The sequence below is a fragment of the Macaca mulatta genome, chromosome 11, assembly GCF_049350105.2.
Source record: "Macaca mulatta isolate MMU2019108-1 chromosome 11, T2T-MMU8v2.0, whole genome shotgun sequence".
In the NCBI taxonomy this organism is placed as follows: domain Eukaryota; kingdom Metazoa; phylum Chordata; class Mammalia; order Primates; family Cercopithecidae; genus Macaca; species Macaca mulatta.
In genome coordinates, this window is record NC_133416.1 from 109489844 (window position 1) to 109511373 (window position 21530).

Genomic DNA, 21530 nt, shown 5'->3' on the forward strand with positions numbered 1-21530 from the left:
CCAAGGCAGGCAGATCATTTGAGATCAATAGTTTGAGACCAGCCTGACCAACATGGTGAAACCCCATCTCTACTAAAAATACAGAAATTAGCCGGGCATGGTGGCATGCACCTGTAATCCCAGCTACTTGGGAAGCTGAGGCAAGAGAATCGCTTGAACCTGGGAGGTGGAGATCACACCACTTCACTCCAGCCTGGGCGACAAAATGAGACTCTATCTGAAAAAAAAAAAAGAATGTAAGACATCACATAAGGAAAAATCACTGACAGTGAAGTACGTTAAATATTACCAGGAAAGGGCTTAGAGTTTTCTTTTCTTTTATTTACTTTTATTATTTTAAATTTTGTTGTTTGTAACTTCTGTGGGTAATAGTAGGAGTATATGTTTATGGGCTACATGAATAAGCATGCATTGCATAATAATCACATCATGGAGAATGGGGTATCCATTCTCCCAAGCATTTTATCCTTGGTGTTGTAAACAGTCCAATTGGATTTTCTTAAAATTAAATCAAAATGAAAAAAAACTATCTGAGAAATGATAGTTTTTTTTTTAAAGAAAATGTTAAGGCTCAACTAATTACTACAAAATGTATAGACGAATTCAGAAACTTTTGGGAAATAGAACAGAGATCATCTAATGCAGTCTCATTTACAGATGTGGAAACCAAAATTGTAAGAAGGCAACTTACCCGAGATCTCATAACTACCATGAAATATTTTGTAACAGTTTGGAAAACCATGGTTAAATACTAATGAGGTTATAATTACATTGCTTCCATTACTTAACAGTAGAGCTGGCTTAGTATATACAGCTCTGAATCTATTAATAAATGGCAATCAAGAAAGGAAAGCATTGCTTATGTTTTACGATACTCTTTATAAAATGAAGTATGAAAATGATTAGTTTAACCAGGTATACAACTGAACTCTAGCCATGTAGAGTATTTGTTGGAACAACAAAAAATGCTGCCAATATTTACTACCAAAGTTCCTATGGAAAAGTAGTTTAGCAGCTGATTACCTTATTACTCTGTTACTTTTGCTCTTTTGTCATATAGTGGATTTTAGTCACAGAAAGAATATGTGATCTACACTGGAAATATCCTGAAATGAGCATTTCAAAGGTAGAAAATATTAGAGAACTTAGAATTTTGATGTACTTACTTATGAAATATCCATGTCATTATTATATGGAGTAAATTAACTCAGATTTTAGTTTCCTCATTCTTAAATAGAAATAGATGCTCCTATGATCACAAAAGTCTATGAAACCAATTTGGAAATGGTTCACGAACACACTCATTTTAGGTCCTCAACTTTTATTTCCTACTGTAGTGTATCAGGAATCTTGTTTATGATGGTCAAATAAATTTCCCACAAAGGAAACCAGGTTCTTCCTGAACCTTCATTATTTTGTTGATTTTGTTAGGACCCTTTAGCGAATGTTTTCTGCCACTTTCTTACCCCAATTTCCAAGCACTTTATTTATTTATTTTTAAAAATTCTTATGGGTACCTAATAGGTGTGTATATTATGGGTACATGAGATATTTTGATAACAGGCATAGAATGTGTAATAATCACATCAGGCTATATGGGATATCCATGACTTCAAGTATTTATCATTTCTTTATGTTATGAACATTCCAATTATACTCTATAAAAATGTATAATAAATTATTGTTGAATGTAGTCACCCTGTTGTGCTATGAAATACTATATTTTATTCATTCTATCTATATTTTTGTACCCATTAGCTATCCTCACTCTTCCCAACCTTATGCCTTTCCCAGCCTGTGGTAACCATCATTCTACTCTGTCTCCATGATTTCAGGTTTTTAATTTTTAGCTCCCACAAATGAGTGAGAACATGGGAAGTTTATCTTTTTGTGCCTGGCTTATTTCACTTAACATAATGTCCTCCAGTTCAATGCATGTTGTTGCAAATGACAGGATCTTTTTATTTTTAGTTTTTTTCATTCTTTTTTTTTACTCCATTTTTTATATGTACCACTTTTTTATTTTTTATTTTTTTATTTTTTATTTTTTTTTTGAGACAGATTCTCACTCTGTCACCCAGGCTGGCATGCAGTGGCGCAATCATGGCTCAGTGAAGCCTTGAACTCTCAAGCTCAACTGGTCCCACCTCAGCCTCCCAAGTAGCTGAGACCACAGGTGTGTACCACCATGCTCGACTAATTTTTTGTATTTTTTTCTAGAGATGGAGTTTCACTATGTTTCCCAGCCTGTTCATGGGTTCCTGGGCTCAAGAGATCCACCCACCTCAGCTTCCCAGAGTGTTGGGATTACAGGTGGCCTACATTTTTTTATCCATTCTTCAGTTGATGGACACTTAGGTTGTTTCCAAGTCTTGGCTATTGTGAACAGTGCTGCAGTAAACATGGCAGTGCAGATATCTCTTTGATGTATTAGTTCCTTTCTTTTGGGTATATACCCAGCAGTGGGATTGCTGGATTGTATAGTAGCTCTATTTTTAGGTTTTTGAGGAACCTCCAAACTTTCCTCCATAGTGGTTTTATTGACTTACATTCCCACCAACAGTGTATGAGGGTTCCCTTTTCTCCACATTTTTGACAGCATTTGTTATTGCCTATCTTTTGGAGATAAGCCAATTAACTGGGGTGAGATGATATATCACTGTAGTTTTTTATTTTGGATTCCTCTGATGATCAGTGAAGGGGGATAGTTTACAAATATTTTCTCTCCTTCTGTAGGTTGTCTCTTCACTTTGTTCACTGTTTCTTTTGCTGTGCAGAAGATTTTTAACTTGATGTGATCCCGTTTCTCCATTTTTGCTCTAGTCGGTACTGCCTGTGGGGTATTACTCAAGAAATCTTCGCCCAGACCAATGTCCTATAGAATTTCTTATTTGTTAGAGAAATAGTAGAAGTGGCAATGGAAGAGAACTATAGACAAAATGTGGAGAATGAACCCTGGGATTTACACACTGAGAGAAATAAAGGCTCTAGTTCTACCTACTGAATTGGGGAAATTATCCAAATGTTTTCCTTCCACTTGATTGAAATACACTCCCTAATGAGATGAAGTGAAACTTCCTTTGGTATATACAATACCTAATAAACTCCTAGGGTGCAGAACCCAGAAATTTTCATAGACTACCTGTCTCCTCAGATGAGTTCAACTTCTACCTCTACTGTTCCTCAAGCTATGGAAAAATGAGGGATAACAGAAAAAAATGCAACTTTCAAAATGTAACTCTGAGGAGAAAATAAAATGCTGTCAGATAAGGAAGGAACAGAATCAAGTAGTGACGTGGATACTTCTTTTTTTTACTGAGGATATAGTACGTCCTGGTAGAACACCATTCTCGCTACAACAGCAAAACAATAAAAGGCAGATAAGTTGGGAAAAATATATTTTAAAGATATAGGAGAGCTATATAATCAAATAATTTTTAAAAAATTAAAAATCGGGACAGGATAACATCCTTCTGATGGGAGAAGTCTATTGTCAGCTATTTTCTTCCCTGGGATTTGTTGCTACTTTTGAATATGAGCTGAGGATTGGTGTTGGCCCATGTAAAGGAACTCTGTTGAGGAACAGAGAAACCACCAAAGTGTTTGGGTGTCTTGAGGGGCTGTCAACAAATTGGAAACTTCAGGAGTCCTAAATGCAGTTATTTTTACCTAGGACACACACTCTGGATTTTGTAGTTATGTGGGGGGTAGGGAGCCTTAATACAATAGACTAAAACCACCTTGATTCCACTTGAGAAGTGGGACCTGCCTCAGACACATGGCTGGTCTTTTTTTTCAAGGTATTTGCCATATTTGGAAATAAAGTGGGGTGGGTGATCACAGAACACAGTGTGAAAACCCCTGAAAAACAGACTGAATCCCCTAGATTTTAGGCCAGAGGTGATAGAGATCCCTACAAAGCTCTCAGTTGAAAGCTTAGAAGGAACACACCTGAGGAAAAGGTAAAAAGCGGAAGTCAAATGTGAGTTAATGAAAAGTGCAACCCAGCTCTGAAACAGCTCATTCCTTGATTGTATTGAGGTTATCAGTCTTTCACTGTGTCTGCCTAACAGTGAAAAGGAGAACTCTTCTTGCTGGAAGAGGTCATCTGTTAGCTTCTAGAGTTCCTTTATGTACAATATCCAGCATGAAATAAACTACACTGGACATGAGAAACGGCAAGATGATTTGTTCTTTAATAAAGAGAAAACATTTAACAATAGAGGGAGACCCACAAATGATCCAGATATTGAAATTTACTGGCAAGGAATCAAAAGAAATTAACTTATAAAATTAATTGGAGGAAAAGATAGTCAAAATATATGAAAAAATGGAGAATTCCAACAGAGAATTAGAATCGATGACATAGAACAAAAAGACAATGTTTTTCCAGAACTGTAAAAACATTATCTAAAATTAAGACCTTGTTAGATGTGGTTGGTAGAAAACCAGACACAGCATTAAGTAGGATAAGTGGACTTGAAGATGGAGCGTTAAAAAAATATCCAAACTGGAGAGAAAAGAGAGAGAAAAAAATTAAAAAGCAAAATAGAAGAGCAGGACACAGATAAAACGTCTAATGTATGCCTAATTGGAGTCCCAGAATGAGAGGAGAAAATAGGGTAGAAACAGTATTTGAAGATATATTGATCATAATTCTTTCCAAAGCTCAGTTCACATCAGATTACTACCTAGCGTTTAGAAGAGAGGGTGAACAGATGCAGGGTTTCCTTTACAAATATAAAGTTGCATATGGGTTCTAAACGTATGGACCCAGCAAACTACAAAATGTCCCAGAGTCCTTTGGGAATCCATCTGCAGCACATGAATATGCCACAGGGCATAGACTGTAAAGCTTTGTTCTAGAGCAGTGCTCTCCAGTAGAACTTTCTGTGGTGATGGAAATGATCTGTGTTTGTACTGTTCGTTACTGAAGGTCCTAGTCACATGTGGCTATTGAGCACTTGAAATGTGGCCACTGCAACTGAAGAACTGGGTTTTAAATTTTATTTAATTGTAATTAATTAACCACACATGGCTAGCACATTAAACAATGCAGTTCTAATGGATTAAAGATATACTTAAATGCAATAACTAGAGACCCATATTAAGTGGAGGAAATAATAAGAGATCAGAATAAATAGGATTTGAATAGGCAGAGAGAATGAAATAGAGCATTTCAAACAACCGATGATGAAAGTATTAAATTGCCTTGATGTTGTAAAGAGAATGTGTATAGGGTAGTTGCGAAAAAAGAACAACAGTGAATAAATAATGTTGGGGAAGATTAAGGACAGTATGCCTTTTATGGTAGGAAGAATAGGGTAATTTTTTTTGTAGGGGTTTATTTTAAGGATGTGTACATGAGAGAGAAAGGCAGAATATTTAAGAACTCAAAAGTAAACGGTGGATATTAAGCAGCTTAAGGAATTCAGCTGCATAGTTCTTTGTACTTAAATGTGATTTAGGTTTTCTCTGCATGTATATTTCTCTCTTGTTTCTGTACCAACTGGTTTCTTTACCCTATTGAACAGAGTAGAGTTTACTCTGAACATATTTTCTACCTCAAAGCTTGTGTTCCTAGGGTGATATAGCTGTTCTTTTCAAGTCTACTTACTTTTTAAAAAATTATTTTGGATACATACTAGTTGTATATTTTTATGGGGTACATGTGGTATTTTGATACAAGCACACAATTGTCATGTGGTTGCCTTATAGAGTTTATTCTCTTTTTCCACCTCCAAACTTTTGCTTGCTCATGGCTTCTGTTCCCTCATAGCTCTGCTTGCATATACTTGTTATAGTCTGTTGTAATTTTACTTCATTAATTAATTCATTCAAAAAACAATAAGTACCTCTTGGATACCAAGTTTAGTCCTAGGCACTGGAGATATATCAGTGAAAAGAAAAAAACAGATAAATCTTCCTGCCCTAAAGGACAAGACTTCCCTAAATATTTGTTCAGCTGAGGTGCAAGAATCTAAATGGAAGCCACTGGCCTACCCTGAAACCCCTTCAACCCTGATTTTGTTTCATACTTTGAAGGACACTCTCCTAGTAGGTATATATACCCCACAGCCCATCACCCTTGCCATAAACAGTCAGCTCTTGAACCTAAAGGAAGAGGCCAGCGCCAGCCCAGTTCCCAGGGGTCCCTGAAACAGGATCTATAAAGGAGGTCATGGTTTCCTGGTGAGCATGTCTGAAGCCCTGGGGACTCCTCACCTTGTAAGGAGGGGATGGCAACCGGAGGACCACAGCTGGCCATCAGTTGTCAAACTGTAAGGGTTTTACTGCTGGTGGAGTTTATATTTTAGTTGGGAGAAGCAGACAATAAACAAAACAAACAAGTGGATTATATGGTATATTTGAAGGTTATCAGTGCTGTGGAGTGAAATAAAACTGGGGCAGGGGCTAAGGAAAGTGGGGTTCCTTTGTGTGTGTTTGGGTTTTAAATAGCCATAAGTAGGAGTCTCCTTGAGAAGGTGACATTCAGCAAAGTCTGTAAGGGAGTGAGCAACATTTTCCATTAGAATGAAAAAGGAATGTTTGTATTAGACTGAATTAAAATTGAATTTGTTTTAGCTGAAATAATGGGATCAGGATTTATTGAGTACCTACTAAGTGTCTGATGTTTATACTGGATATTTTATATCCCTCTTCCCAATTAATCCTTGCTCAACTCTAGAAGTCATCATTTTGCAGACCATACAGCTAGTAAGTAACAGCGCAAGGGTTTATAGTCAGGTGTCAGACTTCAGTGTTTATGCTATCTTCAAAGAGTAAATAAAGGCATGGCAATTATGATGAAGGGTCATAAAACGATAATGTTACTACTTAGGTCAAAAAGATTCTTTTTCTGCTATTTAGCAGGGTAAATGGAATTTCACCGATGAAGAAATGGATTATTTGATTTATATACAAATTAGTATGTAATTAAGGATATAAAATCTTTGTTCTTTTGAAAATGTGATAATGTAAAAATAAGATAAATTTAGAATATTTTTAGTTACGTATTTACTAGGTATGTTGAATAATTTCCTTTTTCAAACTTGCTAATATATTTGTCATATAATGGGAGTATAGAACTTTCATTTTCTTGTTGATACAGCTAACTCTGAGAGTGTCTATGACTTTTCAGTGTTTTGACTCATTCATTTTAATTTAACTGGAGTCAGGCTTTCCTATGTGAAGTGCTATTTTCCTCAAACTGGGAATGTACTAATAATTTCAAATTAAAAAGAGCTTGTGGCAAAAGGACTTTTCCAATTCTTGGCAAGTGTGAAGTTCATTGCAATTATGCTGTGGATAGAAATCTTTCCAAAGAGGGGAAATCACTCTACAAAGGCACACTTTCAATCCATTTCTCTCATGTGACTTGAACATGAAATGATTTTAATAGCCATGTGTGAATCTGGACATTATTCTTAGTTGTTTAGTACTTCAAAAGCACTTTCAAGAGGGAATTGTTTTGCTTATTCGTGATTCCAAATCAAATACACAGAGAGATTTGGAAGATTTGCAACAGGAAGTAATCTCAGTTCTATGTAGCCGCTAATCTTGTGTAGAAAAATTCAGCGTTTATGAACAAAGGAAAAGCGGTCTCTTTTAAGTTATAAATATAAGCCAATGTAGGTTGTATTGTTTAAATAATTAAAATGAAGAAGCTGTTTGTAAGTTCATTTTTTTGAGCTGCATTCCTAGAATCATTTTAGAATTGGCCTGGTTCTGAGACACCTTATTGAACAGATCTTTTTCTTACAAGAGTACCCTCTTCCTACATGTTATTACGATAATAGTGATATAGTGTCTGCATAGATTTCTAGAGTCTATATAACCTTGACATAAGTTAACTGCATCCAATTCTGATAATTCTGTGAGGTAAATATTCCCATTATATGTGGATAAGTGAGAGGTATAATGGTTTCCCCAAAGTTATCTAGTTAATAAGTAATAGGGCCAGTATTAGAAGCCAGGTCTTCTGACTGCAAATCTGATGCTTTTCCCGTCACATCATCTTACCTTTTTGTGCTGCTTTCTTAGTTGGACATCACACTGTTGGCTCTGTCAAGTTTGTATCTATTTAAATCTCTAGGTCTTTTACATATGTTGTTTTTAAGTCAGGTTCTCCTCATCCTGTACATCTGTAATTGATATTTTTGAACTTAAATACTGGACTTTGTTTATCCCCATCCATTTTCATCTTATTATTTTCTACTTATGGTTCTAGCCTTCTGAAATCTTTTCAATCTTGATTCTATTATCCAATTTATTTGTTATTCCTTCCAGCTGTTTGTCAATAGCAAATTTTATAAGTAGAATGTCTTTGAAGTTGTAGAAGCCATCCTAGTAATCTCTAGTATACGCTGTGCTTATCACATAGTTGGAACTTAATAAGTGGTAATTGATTTTAAAAAAAGTGATTTTTGTACAGGACAGGGAAAAGAAAATCTGCATATAATCATTTATGTAAAGAAAAAACCCTCAATATACAAAGGGGGGAATTCTGTTGTGTTTATTTCTCATATTTTAATACATTTATAAATAATATTTTTCATGGTAGAAAAAGTCATTAATTATTTTTCTTTTACATCTGAATTTGTTTTCAGTACTTCAGGAATCCATTGCCTGTGATGGTAGTTTTCTGAAATTTTACTGTGGTCACTGAGGATTCTAGAATTTGTCTATGGAGGAGCCTGAATTGAGGAAATCTAGTTGTAAGGAGAGCTATCACACTTATTTTGTGACTATTTGCCCAGCAAGCAAAGATTTTTTTACCTAGACTATATGTTAAAAATTAATAAAAGTAATGAAACATTCTAAAGAAATTTTTATTCCTGCTAAACATGAGATTGAAGAAACATTAGTTTTCTGTACTAAATAATATAATTATTATTTAGTATTATATTTTTATTTAGCATGTTTTATGGGTGGTGCTCATGAAGGTTTTGCAGTGAGAAGCTAACATCTCCCAAGCTAACTCTAGGTGCCATCACTACTGGGGTACAAAGAGTGATCCAAGCCAGCCACTCAGCATCTATTTGCCTGCGTGGTCTTACTATACTCTTTATAACTCTTTATAAGCAATAAGTTTATAATTCTCTATAAGCCATAACTTCTGTGAAGTGAAAATAATGTGTGAAAAGATAATATCAACAGTTAGTACTGGTGTTGCAGGTGGAAATAAAAGTTCATGGATAATGCTACAATTATGTAGTATAACATAGAGTCAATTTTATAAATAAAACTTATTTAAATAGGTTTATCAAGTGCTTTAAATCTGTAGTTATAGGATTAATAAAGTCCAGAAAGAGCTACTTAAAGTCTTCAGTTATATATAGGGCATCTTGTGGTAGAAGCTATATAATAAGTGTTGCATTCATAGGGATTCATGAAGGTAGTGGGTTGTAGTCCCATTTGTTTTTGAGAGTCCATTCTGTTCAACTTTTTAAAAAATAGTTTTTGATCTTGTGTATTTTCACGTTTATTTTCAGTTTTGTACATTTTTATGCTTAAATGGAAGATAAAATTCCAATTGTCTAATGCTTCATGTAAGCACATGAAACATAATTTTTAGTGATCTGGGAGATGGAGACTGTCACAAACCTCATTAGTCAGAAACAAAATGTGTCATCCTAATAAAACTTGCTTTTATGAAGCAGCTGGACAAGCGATTATTCTGACTTTTTCTAAGCCGTAGTCAGTAGATTTCACTGCTGTTATCTTTACAAACATCTGAGTGAATTAATGCATCGATCTCTGAGTATATAACATAATATACAACTACTCAATGTATAATGTAAAGTCATGCTGTTTTAGATTTCATGACTGTATCAACAAATACTCTGTAAGTGGTAATCAGGGTAATGTAGTTACATTCAAAGTTTTAAATTTTTGAATTATTGAAGTCATCATTATTGAATTATGTATTTGAAACTTTGTCTATTTCATAAAACGATTTCAGGTGACTTCTATTTGGAGACATCTCTCCATTAAACCTGAATGGTATTACACACCATCTGTAATTGTTGAAATCGGCATTATTTATATAGGCTACTTTGTTCTAAAATTAATTTCTATACCCCAATAGCTCACTGGTTTATGTTTGTGGAATACATTTCCAAAACTACTTTTTTTGGCATCTTTTTCAATGGTCAAGAATTAAGTTTATCTTTGTAATTTTCTTCTATTTGTGTAGAAAGTTAGGCCCTCCTATTTGATATTTGAAGATAAATGCAAGAGTATATTTTGAATTTCTGACCATTAAGTCACTTGGTCAAATCTTTCTAGAATGATATATTGAATCCTCTTTCTTGTTTTCCTAAATGCTCGAGAAATAATGTCTTTCCTATATCATTTTGTTTTATCTTGTAGTTTATTTCTTTGCTAGTTTCCTGTTGTTGATTGGCCTCACCTAATTCTTTTCTTCGTCTTAGCATTTCTTCCCTCCCTAATTTCCTGAATTTTATGCTCTTTTTTCCAAGAGTTGTGTTCTTCTTAGGATGAAGAACTTGTATTTTTCTATGATTATGTATATCACCTGTATTGTTATTTTACTTACAATAAGATGCTCCAAAGCAGCACTGACATAGGAATGTGTAACAAAGCCCTGTAGAGTCTAAAATTGATTGTTTTGTAACTGTTACCAAAAAATAAAACATAAAAAAATACATAAAGCTAGTATTTTGGAAAAGAACAAAAATGCTAGCCATAGCGATGAATGAGTTTGCAAACTATGAGATATAAAAGGTTAGAGGTTCTCAATGAGTAATAGAATTTCTAAGGGAAGTTGTTATACTTTGATTACTATAGAGTGTGTGTCCATCTAGATGAAGAAATAAAATAATGAATAAATGGCATATTTTCTTCTTTCTGTTACCAGATGAAGCAAACTTTAATTAGATCCCAATTTGCTTGTACTTATAAAGATGACTACATGATAAGCAAGGATAATTGGAATAATGTTAATTTAGCATCAAAGCCTTTGTGTGTGCTTCACATGGAAAATGACCTTTCTGGTAATTGACCTTATTTATGCAATTAAATAGCAATTTAATTCTAGTCTACTAATTAGTTTTAACTTAAGTAAAATTAGATTATTTTTGCAAAGTACTGTGAAATGTGAAAGGTTATATTTGTAAAGACCTCAGTTTATTTAAAAAGTTAAATCTAAGTACAAATTTATGGATAGGAATAGGACATAGTTTGATTTAACTAAATGTGTTTAAGAAGTAATTTGTAGCATATGTTTAAGGATTAAATGTCATGCATTCAAACAAATATTTGTTAGTAGGGCTGACAAGTTGATTACTGGCCAAAGTTAACTCAGAGGTGCTATGGTAAAATTAAAAGTAATGGGATAGTAATGTAGCTGTATTTGTTAATCATATTATTTATAACATTATTTTACTTTAAAAATAAACATTTGAATATTCTTTAGCCATTTTTAGAGTTTATTGTAAAGTTCTCGTGAATATTAGTACTAAATATTATATAATTCCTTTCCACTTTTTATCTTGCATAACAGAGGGTGTAAATTCATCTGTTGGAAGGTCAACAATTGGAAAGAGTTTTGGAAATGTTCATCTGGACAGAAGTAAAAATGAAAAAGTATCAAGAAAATCAACTAGTCAGACAGGAAATAAAAGCTCAAAAAGGAAACAGGTGGATTTGGATGGTGAAAATATTCTCTGTGATAATGGAAATGAACCACCTCAACATAAAAATGTTAAAATACCTAAGAAATCAAATGATTCACAGAATAAATTGTACAGCAAACTAGCTAAAGTAGCAAAAAGTAATAAATGTACTGCCAAGGACAAGTTGATTCCTGGCCAGGCAAAGTTAACTCAGTTTTTTAGACTATAAATTTGTGTCTTATATGCTTTAGGTTTATGTATCTATAAACCATTCACCAAAGACATGCTTAATTTTTAAGAGATCAAGGTGTAAATTATGATGATTTATTATTTTGGTCTACAGTGTATGTAAGGTTAGTATGTTAAGCATTGTTTAAAAATACTAGTAAGTCATAATTATGCAGAATTTTCACAAAGTTTAATGCACAGTAAAAGCATATAATTTCAGTTACTGATACATCTTAACACTACTTTCTTTTAAAACAAACATTTAACATGCACAAGTTATAGTAGCATTAGGGGCTTCTCCTTCCATTGACAATTAAATGCTTTTATTTTCTTCTGAAAAGATGATGTGGACCAACAGGTATCAGACTTGCCAACAAGGTCGGTAGACTCTTCCCAGCATACATCTGAGCACTGAAGGAAGAAGAAAGTTTAAATTGTTTAAAGGACTATGATTATCACACAAAATTTATTAAGAAAAAAGAATGGATCTAGCATAACTAATTCTGAGTAAACCAAAATGATAATAATTAATTATTGCTATTCAATCCCACATTTTTGGCAGGTGTAATTGAGCCATGGTCTTATTTGATTTTGTTATGATTGCATCCAAATTCGCTTTAACTCAGAGTTCTGTTTAATGGTGGTAGGACGTAGAATTGAATTTTGAAAAGACTACTCACTGTCAAAATCTCTCCTTCCTATAGGAAATTTAGCTGAGTTTTCTTCATCCCCAATTTCTCTCTTTTCTTGTGTTGATTCAGTATTCTGAACTCCATTTTCAGCTGGAAAAGCTACAGATCCTTTTAGTGCAAGATAAGGTTTTATAGCCAGATTCAGTGGCAGACCATGATTTAAGAAATTATGTTTGGAGCCTGTGTTCTGTAAAGAGAAAGTTGATTTGTTTTTTAGCTATCGTATTCAGAGTGGAACTGTAATAAACTGCATAATATTCTTGTCGATCAATTCAAAGATGCTCTGCACTGTTTTTGACTCTTTAAAAATACCTTAGATGCAAATTTATAGGAGAAAAAAAAACCTTTCAGATAAGAGGGTTTTCCAGGATGGAAGAACTACCTGGCATGCAAGAAATATCGTCAGTTGTCCTAATGCATATTGTGACTGCATATACTTCTATTTATAAAAGTATTAGTTTTACTTTTCAGAGGATTTGTAAGAATCATTTAAATTTTCATTGACATAAATGACAAGTCACATTGCCACTTACCTTTGAAATTTTGTTTTCCTCTTCGTTCATGAAACTGCTCTCATCGTTTTTATATTGTTCCAGGGAAGGAGCAATAACTGATTCTTCTGCAGTGTCTTCCTTCTGAAAGGCTTTCCCCAACCTGAATGTATTAAATACCATGTCATCGTCTAAATTTCTTATGGGCTTGGATGCTGAAAGTAAAATACCTTGAGAAAACAAAGAAAAAGTTAGTATTAATATGTAGGAAGAGAGATTCATTTTTGCCATTCTTAGTTTGATGTTCGCATACAGTCAAACAAGAAAGAAAATGAAAAATAGCCTGGTTGGCAAACGATTCTGTATCTTTATATATTTTCCAGCTTGAATAAAAAGTACTTCAAAGAATTATACTTTTCATCATTTTGGAAATGACTCAACAGATTGAGGCTAACCTTTATGCAGCTGCTAATACCTATTGTTTTGGTTTTAGTGGCACGTTGTTTATTTTGAGTGTGAATTTTCTCAGCATCTGATTAAGATCCTTGGTAGAATGCTTTCTGTTGAGTAGATTATAGTCTCTTGAAAATGGGTTGTTATTAAGGAAGACCACAGGACATCAGGCTCTCTCTATATTATTGTTTCCTTCCATGTATTTTCTGATTAAGTAAAGATATTAAAACTCAAGTTATTTCACTCAAGGATGGTAAGGATAAAGTTTTATTTCCTTTTAATCCTGATTAAACTGAAATAATCCTCAAAAGGGATTTTCTTTTATAAATACTTGATATAGTCTTTGGTGATTAAGGTACATATGCCTGTCAGTGTGAACAAAAAGCCATTCATGCTATATCAAAAATTGACCTGTCAGGTGTGTTTTATCTCTGCATTTACAAAAGGATAATAGGTACAAATATTTGTTAATGAATTTAGCAATTAATGAATAAGTACATGAAAATAATATTTATGTGCCCATAAACATTACTTTTGGATGATGAGTGTATATTGTATGACTTAATTAAACATTTCAGAGCTAATTTCTAATTTTGACCCCAATGAGTAAGATAATACATTCTTTTATATGTCTTCTGGTACATATATGTAAGAATTTTTCTAGAGTATATTTCTCAGTATGGAATTGCTGGGTCATGGAGTATGTATATGTTCAGCTTTACTAATGCCAAAATGTTTTCCCACATACTGGTAAGCGATTTGTGCCTCCGATAAACAGGGTATGAGCATTTCCATTGTTCTATGTCCTAGCTGACTCTTAGGCATCTCATTGTCCTTTTAATTTGTATTTTCCTAATTACCAAAGAGGTCAAGTGTCTTCCTATATGTTTATGAGCCATTTATGTTTCCTCTTATGTTAAATGCTTTTTTTTTTTTTTTTTTTGCTTTGTCCATTCTTCTATTGGGTTGCCTTTTTCTAATATATTTATGGGAGTTCTTTATATATTCTGGATATTAATTGTTAGTTATATATGTTGCAATTATTTTCTCAGTTTGTGACATATTTTCAACCCCTTTATGGTGTCTTTTGGTGAACCAAACTGATTAATTTTAATGTTAAATTTTTTTCTTTTTTCTTTATGGCAACTACTTTTAATGTGTTGTTTTTAAGAAATCCTTCTCAATCCTTAGATTATTAATGTGTTTTCATATGTTTTCTTCTAAAAGTTTAAATATTTTGACTTTCATGTTTAGGTTTGTAATTCATCTGTAATTTTGTGTATGATATAAGATAGAGATGTAATTTTACTTTTTCCAATGTCCTTATATATTTCTCGAAGAATTCGTCCTGTCCCCACTAATCTGCAGTGCCATCTCTGCAGTATATCAGATTTCTATATATGTGTGGGCTTCTTTCAGAATGTTCTATTCCACAGCTAAATCTACAGTATTAATATAACTTTAAAATAATTTTTAATACTTGATAGGTCAAATTTCCCAGCCCTCTACTCACCCACATGTGTTTCTTTTTCAGTAGTTCCTTAGCTATTCTTAGTCATTTATTTTCCATATAAATCTTAAAATCAGCTTTTCAAGTTCTGTAAGAACACTTGACAGGATATTAAGGTTCAAGTTAGGTATCCCTTATCTGAAACACTTAGGACCAGAAGTATTTTTGGATTTGGGATTTTTTTTCAGAATTTGGAACATTTGCATTATATCAGTTAAGCATCCCAAAATCTGAAATCTGAAATGCTTCAGTAAATATATATATTTTTTAGCATACTGTTAATGCTCAAGAAGTTTCAGATTTTGGAGCATTTTTGGATTTGGGGTTTTCAGATTTGGGATGCTCAACCTATAATCACATTGGTTTTAAAGATTAATTTTGGAGAAGGATTGATATCCTGAAGGTAATTTATTATCTATGAGCATGGCATTTTTCTATATTTGCTTAGATCTTCTTTAATTTTTTTTTCTTCTTTAATCTTTTAATGACATTTTCTTTTCTTCATAAAGGTCTTGCATACCTTTGTTGAGAGAATTATAATTCTTTATCATTTTAATTGAATTTCTTATTTTTGGTTATTATAAATTGTATTTTTTAAAAATGATATTTGCAACATTATTGCTGGTATGTGCATGTGCGTTTGGCTTTTGCATAGTAATTTGATAACAGAAAAAACTTTCCAAACTCTTTTTTTTTTTTAATAGTTTATAAATGTATAGATTCTTTGGGATTTTGTATGAAGACAATTGATATAAATGATATAATAATGGCATTTTATCTCTTTCTCCTCAGTTCATCTATATTGTGTATACATGTCTGTGTGTCTGTTCGTGTGTTCATACACACTGGCTAAAGCCTCCAGTAACTACTGAAAATGGAGATAAGAGATATCCTTGCAGTGTTACTGATTTTACAGATAATGATTTTAATGCTTCACCATGGAGCATAATGTTTGATGTAGGTTTCTTGTAGATACTTGTTATAAAGTACAGGATGTTCTTTTCTATTTCTGGCTTACTAATAGTTTTTATCATGAATTGTTGAATATTATTGAATGCTTTTTTTTTTTTGCATATATTGAGATGACCAGATCATTTTCTCCTTCAGGCTTTGGAAATATTAACAGATTTTTCTAACGTTAAACTAACCATGTGTTCATGAAAGAAACCTTTAAATTATTGGATTCGGCCGGGCGTAGTGGCTCACGCCTGTAATCCCAGCACTTCGGGAGGCCGAGGTGGGTGGATCACAAGGTCAGGAGATCAAGACCATCCTGGCTAACATGGTGAAACCTCATCTCTACTAAAAATGCAAAAAAAATTAGCCGGGCGTGGTGGCGGGCGCCTGCAGTCCCAGCTACTCGGGAGGCTGAGGCAGGAGAATGGCTTGAACCCGGGAGGCAGAGCTTGCAGTGAGCCGAGATCGTGCTACTGTGCTCCAACCTGGGCAACAGAGCGAGACTCCATCTCAAAAAAAAAAAAAAAAAAATTATTGGATTCAATTTGGCAATATTTGATTTAGTACATTTTACTAAATCAAATTTAAATCAAATTTACTTTTTATGAATAAGAAAGATTAATTTGTAATTTTCCTTTTTTATATTGACTTTGGTTTGATATTAAGGTTGTACTAATTTCATACATTTGAGGCAAGATTTATCCTTTCTTTTCTGTCTTGTTAGACTGCGGGTTTGGTGTTTTCTTGGTAGGATTTTTGTTAAGAATTGATTTACTTTCTTCAGTAGCTGTAGGAACATTTAGCTTCTCTGTTTCTTTTTTAGTTTGTTTTAGGAATTTACATTATTGTATAATTTTTCTATTTCACTTAAGTATTTTATCTGAGGTAGACTTAACTGTTGATTTTCTCAGGGACTATTAAGATCTTTCTCAGTAAATGTTTTGTGAGTATAATTATAAACAAAGGACTCTGACATCCCTTGACTTTTTTGATCTTAGAGCTTCCTTATCTTTTTAATGTTGTTAGTTGTGCCCTAATTTGTTTCCCTTGGTTTGAACCTGGTTTGGATGTGCCTGTTTAATCTATAAAAGTCCTTGTTAGGCTGCATGCGGTGGCTCACGCCTGTAATCCCAGCACTTTGGGAGGCCGAGGTGGGTGGATCACCTGAGGTCAGGAGTTTGTGACCAGCCTGGCCAACATGGTGAGACCCCATCTCTACTAAAAATATAAAAATTAGCCTGGTATGGTCGTGGGCACCTGTAATCCCAGCTACTTAAGAGGCTCAGGCAGGAGAATTGCTTGAACCTGGGAGATGGAGGTTGCAGTGAGCCAACATAGTGCCATTGCACTCCATCCCAGACAACGGAGCAAGACTGTCTTAAAAAAAAAAAAAAGTCCTTGTTAATGGAAATCTTTTTTCTTAGATGCAGTTCTGGGAGGGTAATAAATATTAATAATTATGTATTTTGTTTTACATTTCCGCCGGATGAATTGGCTTGACTGATCTTCACTCAAAATTGGGACCAAATCCAAATGATTTTGATAGTTTAGAAAAGTTAATGCTTTATTTTGTTTAAACTGTCATAGCCTCTGAACATTGTGAGGTTTTGCCATAACCATTTAATTATGGAGATAGTTTCCAATTTTTTTAATGATAACTTAAAAAAAAAATTGGTTACTGTGATGTGCAGTGGAGCATAGCAGACTTCTTTTTCATTGATGCTGAAAATGGAATGTCCCCAAGTAGTAGAAGGGAACTTTGGAGAAGTAAAACTATTGCTAGATGGGTTTGGGTGGTTCAGTAAACCTTGCAAAGGCAAAAGGCTTATATCAAATATGATCTTCTTTTTCTGTAGAACTACTGCTGACACTATATATTTGTAAGTCACTTTATATTAAAGTTCTCTTTGCTCCAATTAACACATCTTTGCTATGTGTTGCCGATAAGTTAAATGGCAGTTGGCCATTGGCTTACTGAGAATCATCATTTCTTAGTGGCTAATTGTATGAGTGTAAAAGCCGAGATTGCTCACTTATATAAATTATCAAAAGATGTAAGAAAAGTTAAAACTCCTTCTCAGATTTCTATAGTAAACAACCCATACACTTTCACCTAGAGTTTACCATTAACATTTCACTTCTATCCCTTCCATCCCTTTATTAATCATCTTATTCTTTTAATTCATTTCAAAGTATATTGCATATATCAGTATGCTTTTCACTAAATACTTCAACATACATATCATTAACTGGAATTTAATAGTTGTTTACAGCTTTTTTTTGAAGTAAAATTTATGGAAAGTGAAATGCATAAACCATAAGTGCATATTTGCTAATTTTTGACAAATGTGTATGCTTTTGAAACCCGAAGTCCTTTCAAGATACAGGACATTACCCTCACCCCAGAAAGTTATGTCTTACCTTGTTAGAGTTTACATGTACCACCATTTTCCCCATTCCCACCCCTCATTCCAACTCTGCTCTTAGACAATCACTGTTCTGATTTTTTTCTGCTGTGAATTAGTTTTGCCTATTTTGGAAATATACAGTATGATGTCTTTTATGGAAGGCCTCTTTCACTCAACACGTTTGACATTCATCTTTAATGTTGTAAGAAGCAGTAGTTCCTTCCTTTTTTATTACTGTTGTATAAATATACTACAATTGACTTGTCTCTTTTCCTGTTGATGGACTCTTGAATTGTATCCAGTTTTTGGCTATTACAAATAACACTACCTACATTCTTGCACAAGTCTTTTTGTGGACATGTGTTTTTATTTCTCTTGGGTAAATATATAAGAATGGAATTGCTAGGTTATAAGATAGATGTATCTTTAATTTTGTAAGAAATCGTTATTTTCCAAAGTAATTGTACCATTTTATACTTCAACAAAGACTATATTAGAGCTTTGATTGCTCCACAGCCTCACCAGCATTTGATGTTGTCAGTCTTAATTTTAGCCATTCTGGTAGATGAGTAGTGATATCATGTTTTAATTACATTTTCCTAATGACTAATGATGTTGAACACTGTTTCATGTGCTTGTTAGCTATTCATATATTTTCTTTTGTGGAGTGTCTGTTTACATCTTTTGCTCATTTTGTTGGGTGAGAGATGTTTCTTTTTATGACTGAGTTGTAAGAGTTATATATATTACGTATATATTTCTCTCACCCCAGAAATTGCCCCCCCACCCCAGAATTTTCTTATCTTTATCTATGTTTCCAATTGGAGTGGGCCACACGAGACATTCTTGTATAAGATTGGAGAGCAGAAGTGAAGCAGATGTCACATGCGGTTCACACATGATGTCGCTTATCTGCTGGCTCATGTCATTGGCTCAGCAGCAGTCAGGCCTGTGACTGCTCCACTTTCCAATGGATCCACTTCCAGTTTCTCTGACTCCTGGGACACATGTATGCAGTTCTATGACAAAGGAGACTAGCTGTCCTGAGGACATCCATACCATTGAGGTCAGATACAGCAAGATCTGATACGAGTTTCAGTCTATCCTCATGGGTTTCAGCTCATGCTGGTGAATTCCAGCATGTTCTTCTTCTTTCCTACTTTACATCCATCTTTCCTTCCCGGCAGCCTGCCCTGTGGACTCCAGCATCTGCTTAATATTGCTTAATTAGCTTTAACCATTGCATGAGACAGATTTATGTAACAAATTGTTTATATATTTCTGTATATGTGAATATGTATGTGTGTTGTTCTGCTTCTGTTTTTGACTTCTGACTGACACTTCCCAACTCTTTATGAGTCTAGCATAAATTTGGTGCCAAAACCTGACAATGATATTACAAGAAGGGAAAATTGTAGGCCAATATTTTTAATGAATATAGATGTAAAAATCCTAAACAAAATATTATCAAATAGAATCTAGTTATGGAAAAGATAAAATTTCATGACCAGGTGAGGTTTATTTCAGGAATGTAAAATTGAACTTTTAGAAAAAAATCAGTAAAGTTCACCACTATAAATGAATACCAGAGAAAAAAACATGACATCTCAAATATAGAAAAGCACAATGATTGGCTGTGCTGTATGCTACTGGTTGAGTAAGATGAGAACCGAGAATTTATCTTTGATTTGGCTATGTGATAGTCATTGCTGATCTTGATGAAGCAGTTTCAGTGACACTGGTAGAGATTTAACCTTGACAGGAGAGGATTTAAAAAGAATGGAAAGAGAACAAATGGAAACATTGAATATAAATAATATGTCACCGATTTACACTGAAGAATACAGAAAAATTAGATTGTAGATGGAAGAGGGTGTGGCTATTACTATTTAAAGCTGGAAGATATTATAACATGGTAATGAAAAGAAGTGGCTATACTGAATTTGTGGGACTCAAGTAACAAAAGGATTTACATGCTATTAACAGTATGGAATAAAATAGACATTCATCCTCCTTCCCAACTCTTAAGTATGTGTGGTAGTAAAAGGATCAGTGAAGTGGAGAACGCTATAAGGGTATTTGTTATTCAGAAGACATAATACAAAGGTTGAAGAGGGAAGAGAGAAGAAACCCAGTGCTGTTTGGAGATGAAACTATGGGAGGATAGATATCTAGAGGGGCTCATATTTGGATGGAGAGCAAGGGTAAGAGAAAACAAGGTGGAGTACATTTGGCTAGCAAAATAATTAGTCCTGACACTACCTTAGAAGGGGTGTGTGTGTGTGGTGTTGATATAGTTGGCAAGGAAGGGTAGCTCCTGGTAGGCATTTAGGCCACTCAGAATTCAGCAATAAAATTAGTAGGTTATCCTTATGAGACAGTTTGAATTTGGTTGGTAAGTTGACCTCCAGTTTTTTTTTTCTTTCTTTCTTTGAGAAGAGTCAACTTGAGTTTTTGTTTGTTTGTTTGTTTTTAATTTGAAGGCTCAGAAGAGAGATCCAAGGCTTCCAGCATGTGGCATTGTAGGGAGTACTTAGAGACTCAAGATATGGGGCCAACTGAGAGTGGTGAAGATGGTTAAGCTCTCATTTTGCTCCAAGAATGGGAGTGGGTAAGGTATCTTCTCACCGTGCTCAATGTTTGTGAGATAGTGGGGTGGGAGACATGAGGAGAGTTTATGATGCTCCACTGTAATTAGTCCAGTAACTGTGAGATCAGTTGAGTAGGAATGTGGATATCCTCAAGCTTTGTTCCACTGTTACAGCTGGTAAACATGGATGAATTGATTTAAATATTTATTTTGCAACAATGTGGATTTGATTTATGGATATAGTTTCCTCTTTTTTGGTTAATTATGTGCCCATTTGAATTCATCTCTGTCTATGAGTACTAGTGGACTAGCTGCTTCCCTGGATCTCATTACTGGATGGTATGTTGCTCTTAGTGTCATCCAAACAGAATTATTTTAAAAGCAAAATGAAGAAGCCAGTTGTAGTGAATTGTACATCACCAATTTTTAGAGCTGTAGACTAATATCATGAAAACTGCCTTAACACCTTTGTGCCACAAATCAAGATATAAGTAACATTAAGAGTTATGTGAGGCCGGGCGTTGTGGCTGACACCTGTAATCCCAGCACTTTGGGAGGCCGA

General features: G+C 34.1%; 2 protein-coding genes across 4 annotated transcripts in view; one reads left to right on the forward strand and one right to left on the reverse strand.

Annotated features, from left to right (window-relative positions):
- Positions 1–13089, forward strand: part of PARPBP (PARP1 binding protein) — a 66344-nt gene extending 53255 nt beyond the window's left edge. For all 3 annotated transcript variants that reach the window (XR_013401287.1, XM_015152609.3, XM_015152610.3), the window contains 2 exons: positions 10883–11018; positions 11528–13089. Coding sequence is in view for 2 of the 3 variants with exons in the window: in XM_015152609.3 (XP_015008095.3) it covers positions 10883–11018; positions 11528–11868 (477 nt within the window). In the remaining variant the exon portion in view is untranslated. The remainder of the gene's footprint in view (positions 1–10882; positions 11019–11527) is intronic.
- On the reverse strand, positions 12540–14411 carry PMCH (pro-melanin concentrating hormone). The gene is made up of 2 exons (XM_028829812.2): positions 13093–14411; positions 12540–12746 (listed from the first exon to the last, which is right to left on the reverse strand). Exons 1-2 carry the CDS (start codon positions 13339–13341, stop codon positions 12540–12542), a joined length of 456 nt encoding a protein of 151 aa, XP_028685645.1. The 5' UTR covers positions 13342–14411.
- Positions 14412–21530: the final 7119 nt, after the last annotated feature.